Raw genomic sequence first — 22595 nt, 5'->3', positions numbered from 1 at the left:
TACTCTTCCATCTCTTGAAAACATGCTTCCCAGGTACACAAATTCTTCTACTTGCTCGAGACATTCGTTGTTTACATTTATTATGCAGTCAGTAACCTCACTATCCCTTTCAAATACCATCACTTTTGACTTACCTTCGTTCATCGCCAATTCGCTCTCCAGACATACATCATACATTCTAGAGACTATTTGCTGTAAATCAGCCTTGCTGCTTGCTAACAGAACTGCATCGTCAGCATACAACAAGCAGCTTACTGAAAAATTATCCATTTTTGCTCCAATACCCATACATTCTATCTCTTTCATACAGTTGTCCATGTATAGATTAAACAACCATGGTGACATTACACATCCCTGTTTCACGCCTTTTGAGATCGCAAACCAAGATGTAAATCCCCCATTAACTCTTATACACGCTAAACTCTCCTCATAGAGAGACGATACTGCACGTATAAGTTTATTGTTTACTCCATACTTTTCCAACACGCCCCACAATTTCATTCTATCTACTTTATCATACGCTTTTTGCAAATCGACAAATGCGCAGAATAGTTTTTGACTTTTTGCCAAAAACTTCTCCGTTAGCATTCGCAGCGCAAAAATTTGATCCGTGCATCCACGTCCACTCATAAAGGCTCCTTGCACGTCCCACACTTTGTCTTTCGTCATCTTTCTTACTTTCTCGATTATAATTTTCCCATACAGTTTACCGACAGAACTCAGAAGACTGATGGCCCTATAGTTTCCACATTCCGCACGAGATCCCTTTCCCTTATATAAAGGCATGACAACTGCCCTCCTCCAATCCAACGGCGTATGTCCTTCCTTTAGGCAGAGATTAAAAAGTCTGTGCAGCCATGTACCCACGATCTGGCCACCACTCTTCAGATATTCCACAGCAACCTTATCATACCCAACGGATTTTCCGTTTTTCATACTTTTCAGCGCACTCTTTATTTCTACCATGCTTATCTCACATGACCTATTATCACTCGTATCTTCCTCTGCACAACCAAGCTGTTGCTCAGGGACACTTTCAGTACTTTCGTATACTTCCATAAAGTATTCCATCCATCTCTCTTTCACTCCTTCGTCATTCGTTAGCATTCGGCCATCTTTTGATTTTATCGCTTTAATGTTTCCACTTTCGGAGGAGTTCTTTGTCTTTTTCACCTCTTTCCAAAACAGTTTTATGTTTTCATGAAAATGAGTGGACAATAAATTAATAAAAAAATTTAAACCACTGAACTTCCTCATTTATGAGTAAAAATAGTCATGGTTATAATGAACATGATAGGCGTCGTGGCGCAGTTGGTTACACTATACAGCTAATTGTGAAACTGGCACCGCGGGTTCGATTCCGGCTAGAATATAAGATGATAGCTGTTAATTTGCAAGTTGCTAGAGGGAAATCCAAGGGAAATCCATTTTTTTTTTCAATTGGTCTGGGTGTGTGGTGTATTGTTCGTAACTTCCTTTCACATCTTCTCCTTCCCACCTGCAGACAAGTCTCTTAAATAGAAGCCTAGCGGGTAATTCCTTTTTAAAAAAAACATTCGCTAAAACAGTTGACCCATGGTCATTTGTACTTTGTAAACGTTAAAAAAGGCCAATTACTTTCCGGGCGTAGTGCGTGCTCTATAATTCGAGGTGAAGGACGAGTTTTCAGTGGATGCCGTGAGATTTAAGCCAATCGGTCAATATTAGGTTAACACAAGGAAATTATAATATATTAAAATTGTAAAATAGTAATATTTTGTACACAATAAGATAATCAATAATTTTGTTATAAATGCAATCATTAGAATATATTTATATATTCAAATGTGATATTCAGGTGGTAATAAAGTATTTTCGTTGGGAGCTTTCATTAGTATTACGAAGAAGGTAAATCACATTACACGCTTCAACGTAATTTATTATATTTAATCTTCTATTGTGTATATTTTGCGGATTATCAATATTGTAGATCAAATTTTCAGGAGAAGTAAATAAATTTGGATTTTGTCTAAGGGACGAGACCATTGCAGGAGACTGATACGAGACACTGCATAGATTTATATACCACGAGCTGAACCCGGTAATGCTTTGTACATACTCGTATATAGATTAAATGAACACAATCGAAAATTCGATATCAATTATTGTATTCAGTTCAAATTAAATATGTGCATTTAAATTATTATTTTTGTGTTTCGGAATGCATAAATTATGAGAATTTACGTGACTGGAAATTTTGATAAATAGGTATTTGAAAATTGTTTTTCTGGCACTGCCGTTACGTTGTCCGTTGTCCCGTTTCCCGCACCTCAAAACTGAACTAATTTTGTTTTTTTTTTCAATAGAGTATTGGATTGAAATTTTATGTATCGGTACGCCCGAAGACAGCAGTTAAAACTGGGCGTTTTTACGGGCTTTTGGATAGTTCCAGTTCCTATGATAAACATTTTATCAAAAAAGAGAACATAGTAACACAGTAACACGCCAATGGTAAATAACTATAGCGTTTTAAAAAATCAGTACACTAGTGCCATAATCCAGGGAGAAAATACGAGAATACGTTTGTAAGAAGAAAAGTCAGACCACGTTTCCTCTTAAGATTAAACATCATTGAGTATACTTATAAAGCTTTACTGCATAACTTTTTTTCAACATTCATAACTTCTCTACTTCAAGCTTTTACATAATCATAGAAATAGATTCGGTGTTCTTTAATAAAACCATCGACCTATTAATAAACATAGACGCACCTTGAGCTCTCTAAAATTATGACACTCGTGCCCAAACGCTCAGTCATGTCCAACGCGTATTTAGTCGTTCTTTAACCGCCAGCAAAGTTTTGACGTGAGTATAAAATTTAATTCGAAACCAAATGCCTGATTGTGTCGTGAAAGCGTGTATAAACCGTTCGAATAAACGTTAAAAAGATGGTGTAACTTTTCATTGCTAAGTATGCACCTAAATACTCGTTTGTGATTGAATTCCAAAACTTTAAATAATTCATTTACAAATATTTGCAAATGTCAAACTCTGCTCTTCTAGGGGTGAACATTATGTAGGTATACGATTTTTAAAATGTATTAGTCAGTTAATATTATTTTACCATTACCAAAAATTCAGTAAAAGAAATAAATGGGTAGAAATAATAATGAATTTAAGGAAATAATCTGATTGGGATCAATAAAAAAACGAATTTTGTTTGTTAACATTTAAATACAAACTTTTTTTAAATACAAAAAAATAACATCCCCCCAATTTTAAATACTTGCAATCTCGTCGAATACAGCCTTGGTAGGTCAACGAATAAAACATTTACGCTCCTAACTTTTTTTCTACAGATCAGATTGAAGGTTTTAAGAGCTATAAACATGCCCAGGGCAAAGCTTATCATTTTGAGAAAAAAAAAAAAATTTAATATATTATACATGTAAATTTTGTGTGGTTTTAGTTGCATTATTCTGATTATTCTTTTTATTATTTATTTTCAAAATAAAAAATTATGTTCTTATGATTAACACAAATATTTCAATTTTAAAGGCCATAAATAACTCACTATTAGAAAATGGCAACCAAGTTGTGTTAGAGGGTAAAGTCTAGCTTTTCCTTTATTTTGTGGAGATGTAAAACATCAGATGCAGCATAACGTTTTTGTTTGTCTGTTAATTTCATTTCCCCAATGGGTAAAATTTCACAGTGCCCGAGATTCTAATTAATCAACTAAAGCCCGAAAGTCCGAATATCCTAGCACGTAACAGTCGGCGACAGCCGACTGTTACCTGCTAGTGTATATATAAATATGAATATTGTGATAACAAAACTATTAAATATTTAAAGTCTATAAAGTTTTATACAGCCTACATCTATACAATCGTGCCTTGCGTCTTCTAAGCTTTAGGTCACGAAGTGAACTCTGAACTTTTAGCCAGGGATAAGCTGTGTTTGTAAATTTTGATTAAGCTCTCTGGAAAGTGATTGGATTAAGGCTATACATCGGAAGTGCTGGCCTAGAAAGTTCGCCGTGTAAAAGCTTTCTGCATACAAGGGAGGTTTTTTCCAAATAGTATTGGCAATTTAAGCCACGCCGGTGGATTTGACGGCTGATGGACACACCACTAAGAGCTGATTCCTGTGCTCGGAGAAAGCCTTTGTACAACACATTTCAACATGAGATTTACACGCAACAACGACCTTCGAAATACATTTTATAATACTCATAATTCTAATGATGAAAGAAACAAGTGCATATTTATTAAATAATTACAATGCCTTGTAAAGCACTACAATAAATTAAATTACGTCCAAACATTCATTCGGTTATTAAGTAACACAAAAAACGAATTCCCGACTACAAACATACTTATTTCTTTATGTATTTATTCCACCTAAACTTAACAATTACAATTTCATAACATATTAATTTATTTACAGTAAATGTTAGTAACAGAATAATCAACGATTCAATGTAAAATCATTGGGCGTGATCATACCATAAAACCAAGCGTAAAAAAAAGTTTTTTCGAAAGATGAAACTAAATGAAAGAAAAAAGATAAATTCAAAGAAAAATCATAGATAAATTCGAAAAATTATAGATAAATACTTATTATTTTAATTTACTTGACTGCTAAGAATATTTTTAATGTCACGCACTTATTTTTATTAGATTTTTTTTCGTATTGCAAGTACGTACTTTTTTTTACTAATACACGCTGAATTTAAATTATTGTTTATTTGTAGATTTGTTTATCTAATCCGGTATATCCCAGTGGAAATAAACATGAGACATGGATATACGTATTGTTGCAAGAGTTGACATGGGTAATTAGGACACGTTTTTGAAAGCTTTATTATTGTACACCCCGAGGCAAAAGTATTAGTTACACGAGTTAATTTGTTTCCTGAAGGCTGACTTATAATTCTCGCTTCAATTTCACGAGTTGATTGTGACGCGTACGGTGTACGTACGTCTGTAAGCAAGCTCCCTAATAATTGAAGTGCTATCTTCGCAGAGCGGAGGGGCGAAGTGTGTGAAGCCCTCTACCAGGATGTACCCTGAAACCCCCTGAACTACAAGAGCTACTCCAAAGCACTTGGTATCAGCGCGTCCTGCTAAAAATTGCTGAATCTCCTAGGAAACATAAATTTGTTTACAAGTGTAATTTTTAGTCCCAAAATCACGTAGTATAGAAAACGTTTCGGGATATTAAAAAAAGACGGGATTAAGAACAAAGGAAGGAATTAATATAATCTCGAACTCATTATAATAATCATCATTTCCTTTCCGCACCCAATGGTGCATAGGGCACTGCATTGATACACCAATCGCTTCAGGTACCAGTCCAGGGACTATGAAATATTCCAGCGTAAAAACACCCTTTTAAATAAATATTTCATATCAACCATGTCGGGAATCGAACTCGAGACCTCTCGCATTGTAGGCAAACGCCGTAACGATTACACTACGAGGCTGATAGTTATTTCACTGTAATAATGAGCTGCTAAATGAATACATACTTGAAATCCCGTTTCGATTTGCAAATTGAAATGGCAAAAGCAATTCCTAATAAGATCCTCAGAAAAGTTATCTCTAGTTCATTATGAATCTAATATTTTTATGAACTACTGTAACACGATATAACTTTAAATACTATTAATTATTCCCATTTTACAATTAATGGTCCACAGGGCACTCTATTGGTACACCAACAATACATACAGGAGGCGTAATGATCGTAATCCAAAGTAAAATTTCTTTTAAGGTAATTTTAAATTAGGTTCTGCGAGAAACAATACTCACGATGCTCGTTTCACAAGTTAAAAATAGTTTTATAATAGGAGCATATGCAGTGGTGTATCATTCTCCAAATCAAGACCATAATATTTTATTGGATTTGTTCGAATATTGGTGTCAAACAACATACAGCAATAAAAGAGGTCAAAACAAAATTACAGCAAAGAAAAATATGGATGGATCATTAAAAAAATAAACTAGAATAATGAAACATCCATATGTGAAGTAAATAAAAGAAAATATCGTTTCATGCCGACTAAAAAAAATATTATACAGGATGTTCTTTAAACCCTGTCACATCCGAAACCACGATGATCAGTATGGGCAAGAAGACATAATAGCATATTTTAAAAAAATATTTAGAACAAAGGTGTAAAAAGTTATAATAATTTTCCCAATGAACAAAAAACTATTAAAAATAATATATCGATAAATAAATTTAAAGTTAATCTAAAGAAATTTTTTGAACTCGTGTAAAAACAACATTCAATTTTAATTAGTATGAATGTATTATTGTTTTATGTTTATTCTTTATGTATCGTATGTTTTTATTTTTCTTTTCATGTACTCGTATTAAAATCATATAAACTCTTATAAATAAACAATGAAAACTAGTTTTATTATAGGAAGTTTTTTTACAATTATCTAAATACATACATTACAATACAACCTCAGCGTATCTTGTTAATTTTTGTAACTTATTTTTGGAATCTCAAGTTCATTCATATCACTCCACTACTTCGGGAATCACACTGGATACGTTTTCCGCAGAGGGTGGAATACAAACTCTGTTGGCTTATGTATAAGTCGTAGCACAACTCTGCTCCGGAATATAAAAGGGAACTATGCATTCCAGATAAACTAGCTTACAGGCGTCTCACGCTTAGATCAGCTACATCTACGGCGAGAGAAGTTGTTATACCTCCTCGCAACTAGCGCACTAAATTTTGCGAACGTGCATTTGCGGTCGCAGGCTCCCTGGCATGGAATGCCCTGCCAGCAGAAGTGCGAAACTGTGAATTGACGTTTCGTATAAAACTTAAAACCTACTTTAATTTGAATGAGTCCGTGGCATGAAATAAAAAAGTAAATTGTGTTACTTAAATTACGAATTAATTTATTTATTTATAGAATCGATTTTTAAAGCCCGCCCTAAATATGAGATAATCAGCCTTCAGCTTCGGGTGCAAGTTTAGGGACTATGGTTGGGAATATTTTGGAAATATTTTAGTACCTGATACCTCTCGCATTGTAGGTAAACGCGCTGACCATTTGACCACGAGGCGTACACGAGATAGGTTAATAAATATTTTTTTTATTTCATGCGCATATCGAAGACAGGTACTTAAACAATCATGTGTCAAATACTTCTTATTTTTAAATTACAGATAGTTAAATCAACGATAGAAGTTTGAGAATATCCAAATGTTTGTAGACATGGCTGGATTTTAATCCCGGGGGAGTTATCAATATTGAAATTCACTGAAATAATTTGATTTAAAGAATTAAACTGGTTAAACTTCCAGTAAACCCAATAACACAAGGACGATTCTATGATTAAAACTATTAAACTTTAATTTGAATTGCCTGTCCTGAAAACCAAATATTTTCAATGATAGTTTACGTAACGGCTATCAATATGTGCATAATATTCATGTTAAAATGTAACAAAATGTTGATTAAGCCGAACTGTGTAGTAACTAGGTAATAAAGTAATGTGAAACCAATTAAAAATTGAATTACGTAAGTGAAACATAGATAAGAATTAGAATTACATTTGTGTTTATGGTTCGAATCTGTAAAGAATATTAAGAAATTATAATGACAAAATGCAGTTTTTAGAAAATCTCATTTTTAAGCTGATTTTTAAATTACGCCAAGGAGTATTATACATTTAATATCCAACAGGTGATCAAACATGCATTTGCAGGTAGTACTAAAAATAAATATATTAAATAAAAATATTCTATTTTTGAAATTATTTTAACGGTTTAATAACGAGTACTTTATAAATTCGATGAATAATATATACGTGAGTATAAAACAGTGTACATAAAGGTTATCAAAGCGGACGAAATATTTTCATCATTTAAATTATATGTGAATGTGAAAGTTTCGATAGTTTAAATATTTTATTTATTTATTCAACCTTTTGTGCATTCATATTTGCACATTAGCGGGCTTTTTTAAATGGCAATTTCTTCCGACCGACCATTAAAAAAAGGTGTTTTTTTTTTCATTTTAGTTTAAAACATATGCGGAAAAAAAAAGATACAAAAAAGAACTAGCAATATGTGTAAAAAAAATCATTATTATAATATTGATAATAGTTATTAATTGGAAAGGGGAATAAAGAGAGAGAAAAAGAGGAGAGATTATGGAAGAGAAAGGGTCTCTTCAGGTGTGATTTAAACAGAGTTACTGTAGAAACATCTTTGATAGTGGATGTGAGATGATTCCACAGTCATGTCGCATGGACAAAATATAAGCAAGAGAAGAAAGAGGAATCGTGGATCGAAATTAAGAAAGTGCTTTAAAAATAAGAACGAGAAGTTGATCCATGAACCGATAAGCGTTCAAATTATCCACAAAGGTTTATAGGAGCGTTTGGACTATGAATTACAGTGAACAGAAGAGAAAAGGTGTGATAGTCTCTCTGCTGTCTTATTTTGTGCCATTCCAGCTTTGTGTGTGATAAAATCACATAGGTTGTCTTATTTCCTAAAACCAATTGATCAAAGAATCAAATTCAATGTTGCCGATAAAATTAACAAAATTATTAAAAGAATAGTTTCGAGATATTTCCAAAACAAACAAAAAAATAATGAGTTCATTTATAACTATACAACAAGAGGATTTAAAAGTATAAGATTGAGAAAGAAATCAAAAGCAATAATGTCCCAAAACTGCCTCACGTACAAGGGAATAAAGTTATTTGAAAAAATGCCAGAAAACATAAAAAATTAAAAAAGTGTAAATATATTTAAATAGCTTATATGTAAAAAATACTAGGTTAGAAAAAAAACAGTGCGTACATTATAAATTAAGATAGTAAGTGTACAATAGTAATAAATAATGTTAGAATAAGTATAGATGTAAATATTGTGTTGTAAATATTATATATGACTATGTTTATCATAAAGCTAAATAAAATATATTAAAAAATAAATTAAAAAATCCTGGTATAAAGTACGAAAATACTCGTACAATGCGTAGATCTTACAAAATACAAGTGGTTGTTATTAATATTCGATAGTAGCTATGGTTAAACCTAATGATTTTGTTTAGGAAACAAATAGAAACATGCATCATATGATATTTACAGTTATGTAGTTTTTAACACAAATTATAGGAAATTATAATGTGTCTTTTACTGTTCTTTTTTTAAATAAAACAACATGCAAACATGTATTCATGTTTAAATTGCCTACTCATTTTTTTTGTACAAAATCTTATTGCGAATGATTTCTTTATAATTCAATAAAAATACATTTTTAAATTATTTGACGAAAATCGAAAAGAAACTTCAGTTTTTTTATTGGAATTATTCATGCAAATCTCAGCGATTTATATGAACAATTTCTTAAAATAATATATGTGCCACATTTGCGTCTGAGAAATATCATAATGCGTGAAATAAACTTACAATAGAATTCATTGCTGATATCAAAGTTCGATTGAATTAATTATTTGTAGTTGCCTCTGAAAAGTAAACGGAAATTTTTCCCGTAAAGTCAACTATAGTTTGCGCGGGAAATTTTCGAATGACGGAAGGAAAGCCGCCCGCTACGGGACTCTTACCGAGCGGAGTACCGAGTGCCGACTGCACGTGGCCAGCGGACGCGGAACACTGAACGGAAAATGCTGAAATTGCTGAACATGCTGTATACATTATTCAGTCTAGTAAAACATTACTACGGTTAAAATTAGACCACCACGTAAAAAGGATGAAGCGCTTAATGTGATTAAACAGGAAACTGGGAAATGCAAGATTTAGGCAATTTTATCACGCGAATCACGGAATATTCCTAATCTAAATATTAATCATACACCTCGCGTAGTTTAATTTTTAAATTAGGAAATTTATTTAAATTCTTACCCTTCATAACCCACAGTTAACGTAATGCAATATACATATCTGGTCAAAACTTTTGTATTAATAAACATACCGGAGCAAAAAATGCATTATTATTTGGTTCCTGACGGTTTATCAGCGTTTCACACACATTCACATAAAAATACCAAAAATTCTAAATCCACAAAAACGTAGAAATCGCCGTCACAGGAACAATATTCAATATTCCAATTCGCCAGTTGCGAAATAATGTTATACTGTTCCTCGATCAGCGCAGCACAAACTATGGCTCGCATGCACAAGTGTCCCGATTGCGTCGTATTTTTAAATCGAAACAGGATCTGGGCCGCGATTATGAACACTATCTTTATCGGTACATATCGAGATGGTATAAAGTAACATCGATATTTATGTAGGAAAATGTGTATATTTGCATAAAAATTCAAAGTATTTTCGTCGGTAACCTGTAATTGAACATGTTTAGAAAAAAAACGTTGTATACATATTCTCTTTTTCATACAGAGTTTAATTTTACTTCGTAGATAAAATTGAAGATAAATTTAAACTTCCCATTAAAATACGGGACTTTTTGGTGCAAGTCTTTGTAGATTTAAACGATCACTAAAATAGACCAGAACTTGTCTCGATTTCGTTATTTAAAAAAAATAAAATATTCTTAAATTTCATAAAAAGTACATGTTTTTGTAGAATTCTAAACATATCTACTTTTACACATCTAGTAAATGTTATCACTGTAACTCTCCAAAAAAAGAGACTAACTCTTGTCTTTTGTCATGGTTTTAATTTTTTGTTGTATTTTATTGTGATCGTAATTTTATATTAAAAAAAACACAGGTTTATCATTGTTATTTTAAATGTACTGAATAAGTCCGTAAATAAACAAATAAAATTATACAAATACAGTACTTTTATTATGACACTATGATTAACATACAAATATGTAGTAAAACAAACATTGTATTTATTTAATTCGAATTCATATATTAAAAATAGAATTAAAAAAGTCAAAATAAAGAAACCACTCCGCCTCGACGAATTTGTAAGTTTTTATTTAAAAATAGACAAAAATAATATATCCGTAATTGGCACCAAAGGCAATACAGCCAAAACTCTTTGAATTGTTAGCGGTAAAGGTAGAATACTTTATTGATATTTTTTTTAAATATGCAAATGAAAAAGATTACAAAAAGTTAACGATAGACATGGAATACGATCATCGTAATTTTATTTAAAAAAATAATTATGTTCCGATGAACGATGCCTCGATGTCCTCTGGGATAAATAAATTGCAGATACACAGAACAACGTTACCAGAACGGGAAACTGTTGACTGCGTTCGGTCATTTAACAGTGAGAGGAGGATGGGGCGGAAGCCAGGTGACGGGAGGCGTGAGTCAGGAGGCAGGAAGCAGGAGACAGGTACAGAACAGCCTGGTGGATATACAGCCTCCGGTTCCAGGGTGGCAATTTGCCGGCGGTTATTGAATCACGGCAGCAGAGCCTCGGAAAATCACAATTTATGGAGGAAATCGACAGCAGTCTGGATGATGAAAATTGAAGGATGTAAATGAGAAATTTAATGTCTGCGGGAGGAGGATTTATTCCTACAAACCCATTTCTTATTATTTTGAGATATGGTGCCCCCTGTGGTGTAATGGCAAAGACACTTGTCTCACGCACGGGTGGTTTTGGGTTCGATATCTTTATTTCACTGAAAACTGCACGTAAATCGGTACAGTAGTTATTCAGTCTATCAAGAACATATATGAACATTGCCTTTTATATATATATAGATATATGTATTATGCTTACTTACTTTTAAATATGACCCGGAATTTACAATTTTAAAGAACCGCGCTCAAGATATTGATATTTCCTTATAAAGGTTGGTAGGACTGTCGTAGATATACGAGGTGTGTTCAGAAAAAAACGGGATTGTCGATTGTCATTTTTTTAAATATGTTGGTATACATGCCCCTGAAGTATGCTAAAACTTTCAGCTGTATTCATTGTTTACTTTGTCTGTGGCAACCGCAAAAGTTAGACGTGTTTTTATGAGCTCGGTGATTTTCGTTTGTTGAAAAAAATGGATCAAAGAATTTGTATAAAATTTTGTGTAAAAATGAAATAAAGTGTAACAAAGTGTGTGAAATGTTAACAAAAGCCTATAATGAGTCTGCTATGAGTAAAACAAGAGTTTACGAGTGGTATAAGCGTTTCCAAGATGGTCGTGAATACGTTGAAGATGGCGAACGGCCCGGACGCACTAGCACATCAACAACCGATGAAAATGTGGAAAAAGTAAATGAAATGGTTATGAACGATCGCCAAATCACAATCAGAGAAGTTGCTGATGATGTTGGCATATCGATTGACTCATGTTATGAATTTTTTTCGAATGATTTGGGTATGAAACGCGTGGCAGCAAAATTAGTTCTAAAATTTTTTAATTCCGAACAAAAACTTATTTTCTAAATACACCTCGTACGTGTCAATTTTTAGCGTGATCTATCTTACATTTTTTTGTGGCAGCTGCGTAAACAAGTCGATCTTTGGCGTGTTTTGCGAATTTTGATTAATTTTCTTCGAAAAGATCAATGCAAATCTGTCGTCAGAGATATGCTTCTACGAGCAATATGGCCATTCAGCGCATCAATATACGTGTTGAGACGTGGGTGTATAAATATAGCGTGGAAAAAAGTCGACAATATTTGGAGTGGCACTTGCTATCTGAGCCAAAACCCAAAAAACCACGCCAAAGTCACTCAAAAATCAAAGTGATGTTGACTGTTTTCGTCAATTATCATGGTGTTATTTATTGTGGATAACTTATATAGCGCCATTTTCGTAATAAAATACCTCAAGGGCGCTTTACATGGTGATTCTATTGTTAAGTTAATTTAATTGAAGCTTTTAAATTTGTAATTTGATTAAAATAATTTATTTTGTTGTCACGTGCTACGGATTTATTCAAATGATTTAGAGAACAAGTGGGTTTTAAGTTTTTTCCGAAACATCACTTCACTTTCACAGCCTCGCACCTCTGCTGGGAGAGCATTCCATGCCATAGGGCCTGCGACCGCAAATGCGCGCTCACCAAATTTAGTGCGCCGTTTGCGTAGAGGTATAATAACTTTTCCTTTCGCCGTAGACGCAGCTGATCTAAGCGTGAGACGCCTGTCAGCTAGTTCATCTGGAATGCATAGTTCCCTTAGATATTCCGGAGCCGAGTTGTGCAGTGACTTATACATAAGCCAACAGAGCTTGTATTCGACCCTCTGTGGAAAACGTAGCCAGTGTAGTTCCTCGGAGTTCCTCTTAACAGGCCAGACGGTCAATAAGGAATACTTTTTAGGGGTAATGAAGCGTTTTAAGAAAAGATTTGTCGAAAAAGGCCAGATTCATGGAAAGATAACTCTTAGTTTTTGCATCACGATTATTTAGCCAAAAACAACGTAAAAGACGTTCCACAAGCACCGTATTCATCTTATTTAGCTCTGTGTGACTTGTTCCCGTTCCCTAAACTCAAATTATTGAGATAATAAAATAAATTTCACAGAGGGAGCTAAAATCCATTCCGAAATCGGCCTACGAGAAGTGCTATATTGGAAAAAACGTTGGCATATGTGTATTTCCTCCTCTGATGGTGATGACTTTGAAGGAGACAAAATAAATATTGATGAATAATGCACACGTTAACTACTGTAGTAGCATTTTATTTTTATCAAACAAAGAAAACATAGATAAACTAACTGTATTACAAAATAAAGCCTTTAGAATCATTTTGAAAAAAAACAGATATACGAGGGTAAAGTCGATGGTAAATGAAATGAAATTATTAACATATAAACAAAGAATATTTTACAATACAATGATATTTGTTCATAAAATTATAAACTCTAATAAAAAAACAGAATTTTGGAAAAAAATTGATCGGAACCAGCATGAACACGATCACAATACTAGAGAAAAGAACAAAATTAGACTTCCATTTAGGAAAAAGGCAAAGTCACAAAATTCAATTTTATTTAAAGAAATTAAAAAGTATTACGAAATGGAAAAAAATATTTATGAAGAAAAAAACATTTCAAAATTTAAAATAATGGTCAAGACATATGTGATAAACAATTTATAAATTAAATATATTTTCAATGTTATTATTAGAACACACATAACAATATGTATGATATGTGTGCCCTACTTTAAGATTTAAATAAATAAATAAATAAATAATTGAGCTAAACGTTTTTTTTAAATAAATTTCGGGTCATATTTGAACATAAGATATGTACATAAGTAGAAACGCGAAACGATATTAATTTAGAGTAGACGCCTTTGGATAAAATAGTATTCAATCGTTTCTATTGAAACATCCGTAAAAATACTACATTGGTGTTTTTTGTTTAAAAAAATCGAATTGATCAACGGGTTAGATATGTACGTTATATTGAAACTTGACGAGTGCATTAAATTAATGTAACCTTAGTATAGGGGGCGCCGCATCTCACAGCTAATTCATTCAATCAACATAATAACCGAAGTGATCTTCTATGTTCTATGTACGGACGTAGATATAATATGATTATTAATAACATGTTGGGGTCCACGAAAGAGGACCCCTGCGGGATTTGTGAATGTAAAAGCGATATGTGAATCACGCCTCTAATCTCAATCAAATGATTCTAATTTGGTCGATTGACAAATTTTAGGGGGCTCCCCTTTCGTCGAATAGATTCATTCTTTATCGTCATTTTAAACTGTGGTACTATTATTTCAGTTCTTATATGAACCAAATGAGCATTTGATAGAAATTACGAGAATATACTTTTAAATTACGAATAACATAATATAAGTATTGAAAGCCGACTCCAAGTGAAATAGAATAAGGGAAGAAGAAGAGAATTAGTAAAAGTATAACACAAATCTGTATTTTCAAATCTAGATTTTATAGATGAATGTGCATAAATATTTCATTTGTATTGTTTGTTTGATTGATTGAACTTTAAACCAAAGATTACAAAATCTAACAACTAAAAAAAATATCAAAACATTATCAACAAATTATTGCGAAAATGAATAATAGTTTCCAAAATCAATTCGGGTTAATTTCAGGCCATCCACAAACTGATTAATTTCGGCTAATCGGAAGTAATTGAATATTCACAGCTATTTCTCAATAAACAATTTTAAATACTTAAATATTTGTAACGGTAGATTAATTCTAATTTAAATACTTGATTCATGAATAAGTAAAATTACAAGCCGAAATTTCAGAAAACCATTTTTCCAATCCGGAATATCCAATCGAATTAAACTGAATAAATTAGATAGAAAATGTATATCGGACAGATTATTTAAAATAGAAAAAAGATAATTTCACATTCACTAAGGTACCTACTGAGATGGTGAATTTTGTATAAACTCTTGCGGTCACTTCAGTTTCAATATACGAGGGTCAGTCAAAAACTAATGTCACCTTTTTTTATACTTTTATATAGTTAAGTGAAAAAAAAAAAGAATTTGGCGCTATTCATCAAACATTCTTCTACAATATACTGCAGTAGTACCCTTTTTCAGCAACAGGTGGCAGCACTGCAGTCGCTTACAAAATGGCCGACGTCGATGTTCGTATTAGACAGCATTCCGAGATTGAATTCTTGAATGTAGAAGGTGAAAAGCCTATTCGCAAACACAAAAGACTGAAAAATGTGTACGGTGATGTAACAGTGGATGTCAGCACTGTTGGACGATGAATTCGTCGCTGCAACGAATCTGAAAGACATACACCGTTGGCTGACGAAAAGCGGAGCGGCAGGCCGTTGACTGCAGTGACTCCACGCAACACTCAGCAAGTCGATGACAATATTCGTGGTGACAGCCGGATAAATACAGATGAATTGTGTCGCATTCGCGTCCTCAGTAAAGGCAGTGCGATGACGATTATTCGACAACTGGGGTACTCAAAAGTTTGTGCTTCTTACTACAATGGAATACATACCCTTGTTAAAAGATGGATCAAAAGTGGAATGGAGATTATATCGAAAAGTGACAAATTAATCGTCAATATAGTTTTCAACCGATGTTACTTTACTTTAATTTCCTGCCAATAAAAAAGGGGCATCAGTTTTAACTGACCCTCGTATATTTAGCTTAGCATCTACGTTTAGCGAGTGACATTTTAATGAACCAATTTTGTCGGGAAATCTGCTTTATTTAATTACACATTACACGACACAGCCGGCCGCCATTTTGAAATCGGCTTAACTAAAAATTACAAGAAAATATGGAAAATAGAGGCAAATAAGTTTTGTAAAGACGAGTAAAATATTATACTTAAAGTATTATATATTTTTAAAAAAGCAAGATAATTAATAGGCAGCGGTATTTAAAAAAGAAGCATTAAAAATAATTGTTTTTCATAGAGCAAAAAATAATTATTTTATTATTATATTTACTGATTTTGTGTAAATGTACATGTTCAAGGAAATTAAAAAATAATACGCAATGATATTAACGTTTAAGTTGGGTTTTACGTTAAAGTTTACTTGTTCTCAGTTTAAAAAAGAAATGCTATTAAAACTATTTAAATCAGTTATATGGTTAATTTTTTTCTTGTCTAATATGTGATTTTAACGATCAACTAGCCAAGCATATAAATTTATCCTTAAGCCGTAAAGCAGTTAATGGAAACGCAGATTGAAATCAGACGCCATTTTGAGATATTCCTAAGTCGAGATTCAAATAATAAGGATTAAATCATTTCTCGCAGTTCCACGAACAATTTAATTAGGATTCGGTAGAGAGACAAATTTTAACAAACGGATATATCTTTCGAAATAATGCCAAAAATTCCCATAATATGCAAATGAAATATACATGAAAAATAATAAGAACCGATGTCCTTGCTTTGTAAAAAATAGACATGTTTGCATGATTAAAGGTTTTTCGGAAATTGTAATTGATTTTTAAGAGATATTTATTATTTCATTACAAAACGAAAACTGCGAAAATTAATACAAAAAATAAAAAACGGATATCCACAAATAAACATTAAAATTATAATCATGTACGATTTGTGTGTTTTTGGGCACCAATATAATTCAAATTTTATAATTGACAATATAGAAATAATGTTTGATACGAAACATTTTTTAAAATCAATTTAAACTGCGGAAGTACAATTATACGCATTCTAATTGAATAAGATTAAGATATCCTTTTGCATAAATCGGAAAATTGAATGAGATACAGAAGTTTGATAAGATTACTAAGATACTAGATTCTGTAACGTTTTAATCATTTTTACTGATTGATGTAAAAAAGACACAATTTTATATTTTGAGGCATTTAAATCAATCACAATGAGTTTTGGTTCTTTTGCAAAACAACCCATTATAACTTAATGTTTTTCTATTTATTTGCGATCTAATGTGCGTGATGCCAAAACAAATTTAATAATTACGATATTACTCTCAATTAAGCAAAACGATTAATTTTTACCCTCGGGAGGTACAATAATAGTCGAATAAGATCTGAAGAAGCCAGGTGTTTACATTATATGTATAATGATGATGCATGTATATTAGTTACCTATAAAGTTTTAATATTTTTTTCAGAAAATGCAACACAGTCCATAGTTAGTTTTAAGGTAATTTACTGAATTCAAAATTGACTTTCTTACTACACGTATCGCGCAATATTTCATCAAGTTTGGATGCCAATTTACTTTTATATTCCACATTGCATTATCATCATTATTTTTTTTGCAGAGAAACAAATATGCGAGTTGTATGCGAGTCACGTGTGCCGCGATATCTGAGTACAGCGAGTACTGAGGACGCTGGACGAGGCTTATGTTCTTGTAAGTCAGATCGAGACGGGAGAGGTGAAGAAACTGAATAATCCTTTCATGCAGAAAGGTAGTAATAGGAATTTGGCTACCAGTACTTTCAAAACAGCGCTATACCGCGTGTTGAAAATGAGTTAGTTAACACTTATTCAAATGAGGATTAAATATATACAGAAATCTATTTTATTATTTTAAACTAATAGTAGTCTACGATTAACATTTTTTACGCGTTACGATTTACGCGTATTTACATGCTAAATACGAGCTATTAAAGAGTTTTCTACGGCCGTGAGAGCGTTCGGTATAGCAGGGCTGGACCCGTTTTACAATCTAAGACAAGTTTTATCTTTAATAAGAAACTGATTTATTTTCAATAGCCTATAAAGTAAAATAAGAATTTCTGCAAGAAAATTAGTATATTTCTAGGATTTTTTAAAAAATGTCTTTGATTTCGTGTTACTGACAAAGATACTTAAAATTTTCCAAATATATACATTTTACTACAAAAATTATATTTTACTTTATACACAGTCGAAGATAACTCTGTTAACTTCCCATTGTAATGGGAGTCCTGGGCTAGTTGTGCCAAAAAATACATTAAGAGCATTTACGCGCCAAGGGCTGCTATTCTAAACGAATTTCTACTGACGTGAGAGCGTTCAGAATAGCAGCCCCGGTTAGAGGCAAGCAGCATTGCCAACTATACAGATTTTTCGGAAAATCTACCGATTTTGGGAGCAATCTACCGAATTTGGTGCAAATTAAACATTTTTAAACAGCAGCCACTGTTTAAACTATTTCTTATATGCGAAATTGATTTTGAAAAAAACAGTTTTTAGAGCCTTGGATTATGGCACTACAGCTATTTTGATAAATTAATTCTTATGGGAGCTAGGACTCTCAAAAAACCCAAAAAGCGCCCAATATGCCGTCTTCGGACGTACGGTATACCGATATGATAAATAATTTTGAGAAACGGAAAAGGTACCGACACAGAACATTTTATTTTGATTTTTTTTTTTAAAAAAAAGAACCAAATCGGTTAATTGCGGAAAACGAGACAGCAAAACGTCAATTTTGTCAGGCAAAATTAGTCCAAGGTGTATTTGCTTTTTTCGCACAGCATCGGGGAGATGGGGAGGCATTTGCTATAGTGACTGTTAGTTCCAAAATTAGTTTTACGTAATACGAATAGAGTAGGGTAGATTTTATTAAGAAACCTAGTAAATAAATTCATTTAACATATTGTAGTAGGTTACATTGTTTCGCTAACAAATGTTTTTTATGCAGTTATATTATGGACCAAGGGAGTCTCATAAATTTTGTGAAATTTGACTGGGATCCTAAACACGTGTTCTCGGCGACAAGGTCGGAGGTCGGAGCTGAAATGAACTAGAGGCGGGATGCAACCGGAGATATAGTCGGCTCTTTTTGGCACATGCAATTTACGTAAACAATCGATACCGTGGACAAAGGCGACTCTAATTTTTACTATTTACGTAAACATAAGACGACTTCTTATTGGCTAAGAATGCACCAATTACAGACAACGCTTTACAAAGGGATGCAATCGTTGCGTTGGAGCTGGGTAATTGTGTGTTCTTACAGTTAGTAAATTTAAAATAATTGAGTAAATAATACGGAAATACTTTGGCCCGGTAAATGATAAGATGACATTGTTTTTCCTGAATAGGAATAATGTATTGTAATTTAGTTTTAATGTAACATTCATATGTTTTAGCTAGATAAACTAGGGTAGTAGCATTGATTCGTAGAATGTATTTGGACTTTTATTATATAAATCATTTTACGGAATTGTAGGATGTGTAAGTCTATGATAATATAAGCAATAATTAGCCTGGGTATTGTGTAATTATATCTGAAATTAGGAATATATGTATGAAATAAAAATAAACCATAAAAAAAAGAGTGTCCTAGAAAATTGGCGCGCCCAAATGTCGTAAAATAGGGAAGGGCTTCAGGGATCAAGGGTTATTATTTAAGCTTAGGTTTCTGAGAGAGAGAGACAGTTCCAAACAAGAAGCCGCAAGAAAGAGACGAACGGAGATTGCCCAAGGAAGAAATTCGAGACACCATCTGGAGACTCAAAAGTGATTCACCGCTTTATTTTTAACAAACTGTTCTTTGTTATAATAAAGTGCTTGAGTTAAAAAAGTTCACCAGTTGTTTGACTTGAGAAGGAAAGGCCACCCCCTCACCTGAAAGTTCTGTCTGTGCTGGTTTTCACGTACCACTGTCGGTTTGAGCACAAACAGTGGCAGAACAACAATGTTCGAAAATCCATTCATCAAAATTGTCTGGCATCGCATATCCTCTTAAGAGGCCCATTAGAAACAATTGATCAAAAATGCATCTACAGTGTGTAAAAAAAGCATTTCTCTAGTGCCATAATTCAGGAAGAATATACGGGAATACGTTTGTATGAAGAAAAGTGAGACCGCGTTTCCTCTTAACGGGTGAAATTTGTCTCCGAACCACCACCGCACAACGATCAGAAAACATTAGCAATGTGTGTAGTGTAGTGATCAAAAGACCAACATGCTGTAATAACAATCACATAAGGCAGAAACAACTACGTCTGTATAATAGTTAGTAATAGTAGTAGTCATAGTTAAAATCGAAAGTAATGGCAACAATTTCTAAACCAGAATCTTTTTTATATGAAAATTGAGTACTCTTTAAAATCTTTAGCTAGTACTTTTGATTATTAACTATTTCAAAATATCAAACCCGGCCTTAAAAGAGCTTAGTAAGAAGGCCATCCCGTCTGTTAATAGTTTAGGAGTCCATAGGCTTTTCTATTAGTTCACGCCGATGTTTTTACCAGCCCGGCGCGGCGCTTACGTTTAGTATCTATCATAAATTATTAATATGACTGAGGAATCGGTAATTGGTCTTATTTTTACAAAAAAATAAATTAAAACATTGTTTGTTAATTGTCTAGAAGGAGGATGAGATAACAAAACCACATGGCTCATTATTTCCAAAAAAATCAATTGCTATGTACGAATGAAATAGAAATCGGTTATAAAGTAACTTTTTTTATTATAACTGCAATAATTACTCTTAATAATGTTTTTAAATTTTTACGTGAGTAGTAACACAACTTGTGATGTTTTTTTTATAGTTGAGGACCAGATAGATACACGATGGAGATTTGTATAGAAGTGATGGAGGAAAAGTTTTTTTAAGGCAGAAAAGTCTTCGCTGAAGCACTCATCGTTATGAAAGAAGGAAAGTCGGCTTTGAATTAGCAAAGCGTAAATCTCAAACCATGCCTCATTGAAAAAACTTTTCGTATAATATTCTTTTTAGTGGTATTTGTTGCCCACGGCGACTTTTGATTATTTAAACTTTATTTCGGTATGTTAGATTTGACATAGTTTGTGACATTTTTACCTACAAAACAAAGTAACATTTTTTATTTTAATGTAGTGTCAGCGCGGCGCGAATAAATAATGTCCATACTCGTACTATCCCGCTATACAATATGTATTTTTTTATCTTTCCTTTATTATCTTTTCATTATTTTAGTCATACGCACCCGAAGCATACCGAAAGCAAAACTATTATTTTTTCAATTTTCGGACACGCAGTTCTTATACCTATACAAAAACCGACTTATACTCTTATATAATAAAATATCGTTTCAATAAATGCAAAATATGTTTTTACTTAAAATCAGAGTAAAAAAAAACTAACATAAACGTATACTTTGAAATAAATCAAAACTCCTTTCTTGAACATACAAAAACTAGATTATTTCAGCAATTATCGCATTTTTGACAAATGTTTTGCTAGCAGTGATCTCATACTTTTTCGTACAGTGTATAAATAAGACAAGTGGTGACGTTTAGTAAGTTTTGAATATATCATTGCATTGACTTCATTCGGGAGAAAAAATCTATTAATATCCCGAAAATCGGAAAAAAAGCAATGGGCTTATTTTTGCCGTGTACCCTTCAAAAATTTAAAAAAGTGTTAAAAAATCAAAATAAAACACAGTAATAGACCTAAATCTTACTTACATAGTTGGTTGTTAAAGCATTGGAAAGAGAGCACTCTCAAACAGCTCACTTACTATAGAATATTCATATTAGTTCTTGCAGTAGGTTAGAAGTGTATATTAAGATCTAGATGAGACGTTTTTAAGGTGGTGAATACTTCAAGTTCTAGACCGTTCGACGGGAGAAATAGCTACTCACTCAAACGAGCTGCGCCAAAGGACAAAAGCTCACTAACTACCGACGCCGACGCAGACGTGCTAACATCTCGTAAAGGCACAATGCAGGTACGAGTGCAACTTGCTAGCCACGGTGCTTACTAGTGCTCACCGGTACTTAATGCGTGTTACAGACGATGAATGTATTTCATCGTTAATAATATTGACGGTGATAAGGAATTTCTTAGACTATGATTCAATTTGTAAGTGTTCTGGGTGTTCACTATAAAACAGGTCTATGGCCTTATTTTGTATCTTATCCTTTTCTTAAATTCAGTCGTATGAGAGTAAACGAGAGCGACATGCGATTTTGATTGCGTTAGAGTGAGATGGATATATGACGAACGAACGAACTTACGAAACGAAATTGTTACAGAATAAGTCTCCCGCATGTCAGATTACTCACCGTGATAAAAAAGGCGCTTCGAAACCGATAAGACCTAGTAATTATTATCACGCCTTTATTAATTTATTGATACCAAGCAATATCACTTTAGAAAATCTATTTATCGAATAAATAAGATATCTCATCGATTCAAAGCAAATAGCTGGTTTTCAGCATATTTTGATCGATTGTTAATTTTGAACTTATGTTTGAGCACCCGATGACAAATTGTT

The 22595-nt window shown here is 32.8% G+C and overlaps 1 protein-coding gene across 3 annotated transcripts in view; it reads right to left on the bottom strand.

The window, feature by feature from the left end:
- The window catches only part of LOC148282636 (protein FAM107B), a 111439-nt gene that overhangs the window by 43682 nt on the left and 45162 nt on the right, over positions 1 to 22595 (bottom strand). The window contains exon 1 of one of the 3 annotated variants that reach the window (XM_088224745.1): positions 21784 to 22084. The exons of 1 other annotated variant lie outside the window; for it this stretch is intronic. Coding sequence is in view for 1 of the 2 variants with exons in the window: in XM_088224742.1 (XP_088080868.1) it covers positions 9436 to 9447 (12 nt within the window). In the remaining variant the exon portion in view is untranslated. Of the gene's footprint in view, positions 1 to 9435; positions 9642 to 21783; positions 22085 to 22595 lie in introns of those variants that run through there. One more of the 3 variants, XM_088224742.1, reaches the window with a different exon arrangement.

The sequence above is a fragment of the Micrasema longulum genome, unplaced genomic scaffold (genome assembly GCF_059751315.1).
Source record: "Micrasema longulum isolate JH-2025_06_02 unplaced genomic scaffold, ASM5975131v1 h1tg000307l, whole genome shotgun sequence".
Classification (NCBI taxonomy): domain Eukaryota; kingdom Metazoa; phylum Arthropoda; class Insecta; order Trichoptera; family Brachycentridae; genus Micrasema; species Micrasema longulum.
The sequence above is the reverse complement of the archived record's forward strand: the minus strand, read 5'-3'. Positions and strand labels throughout refer to the sequence as shown.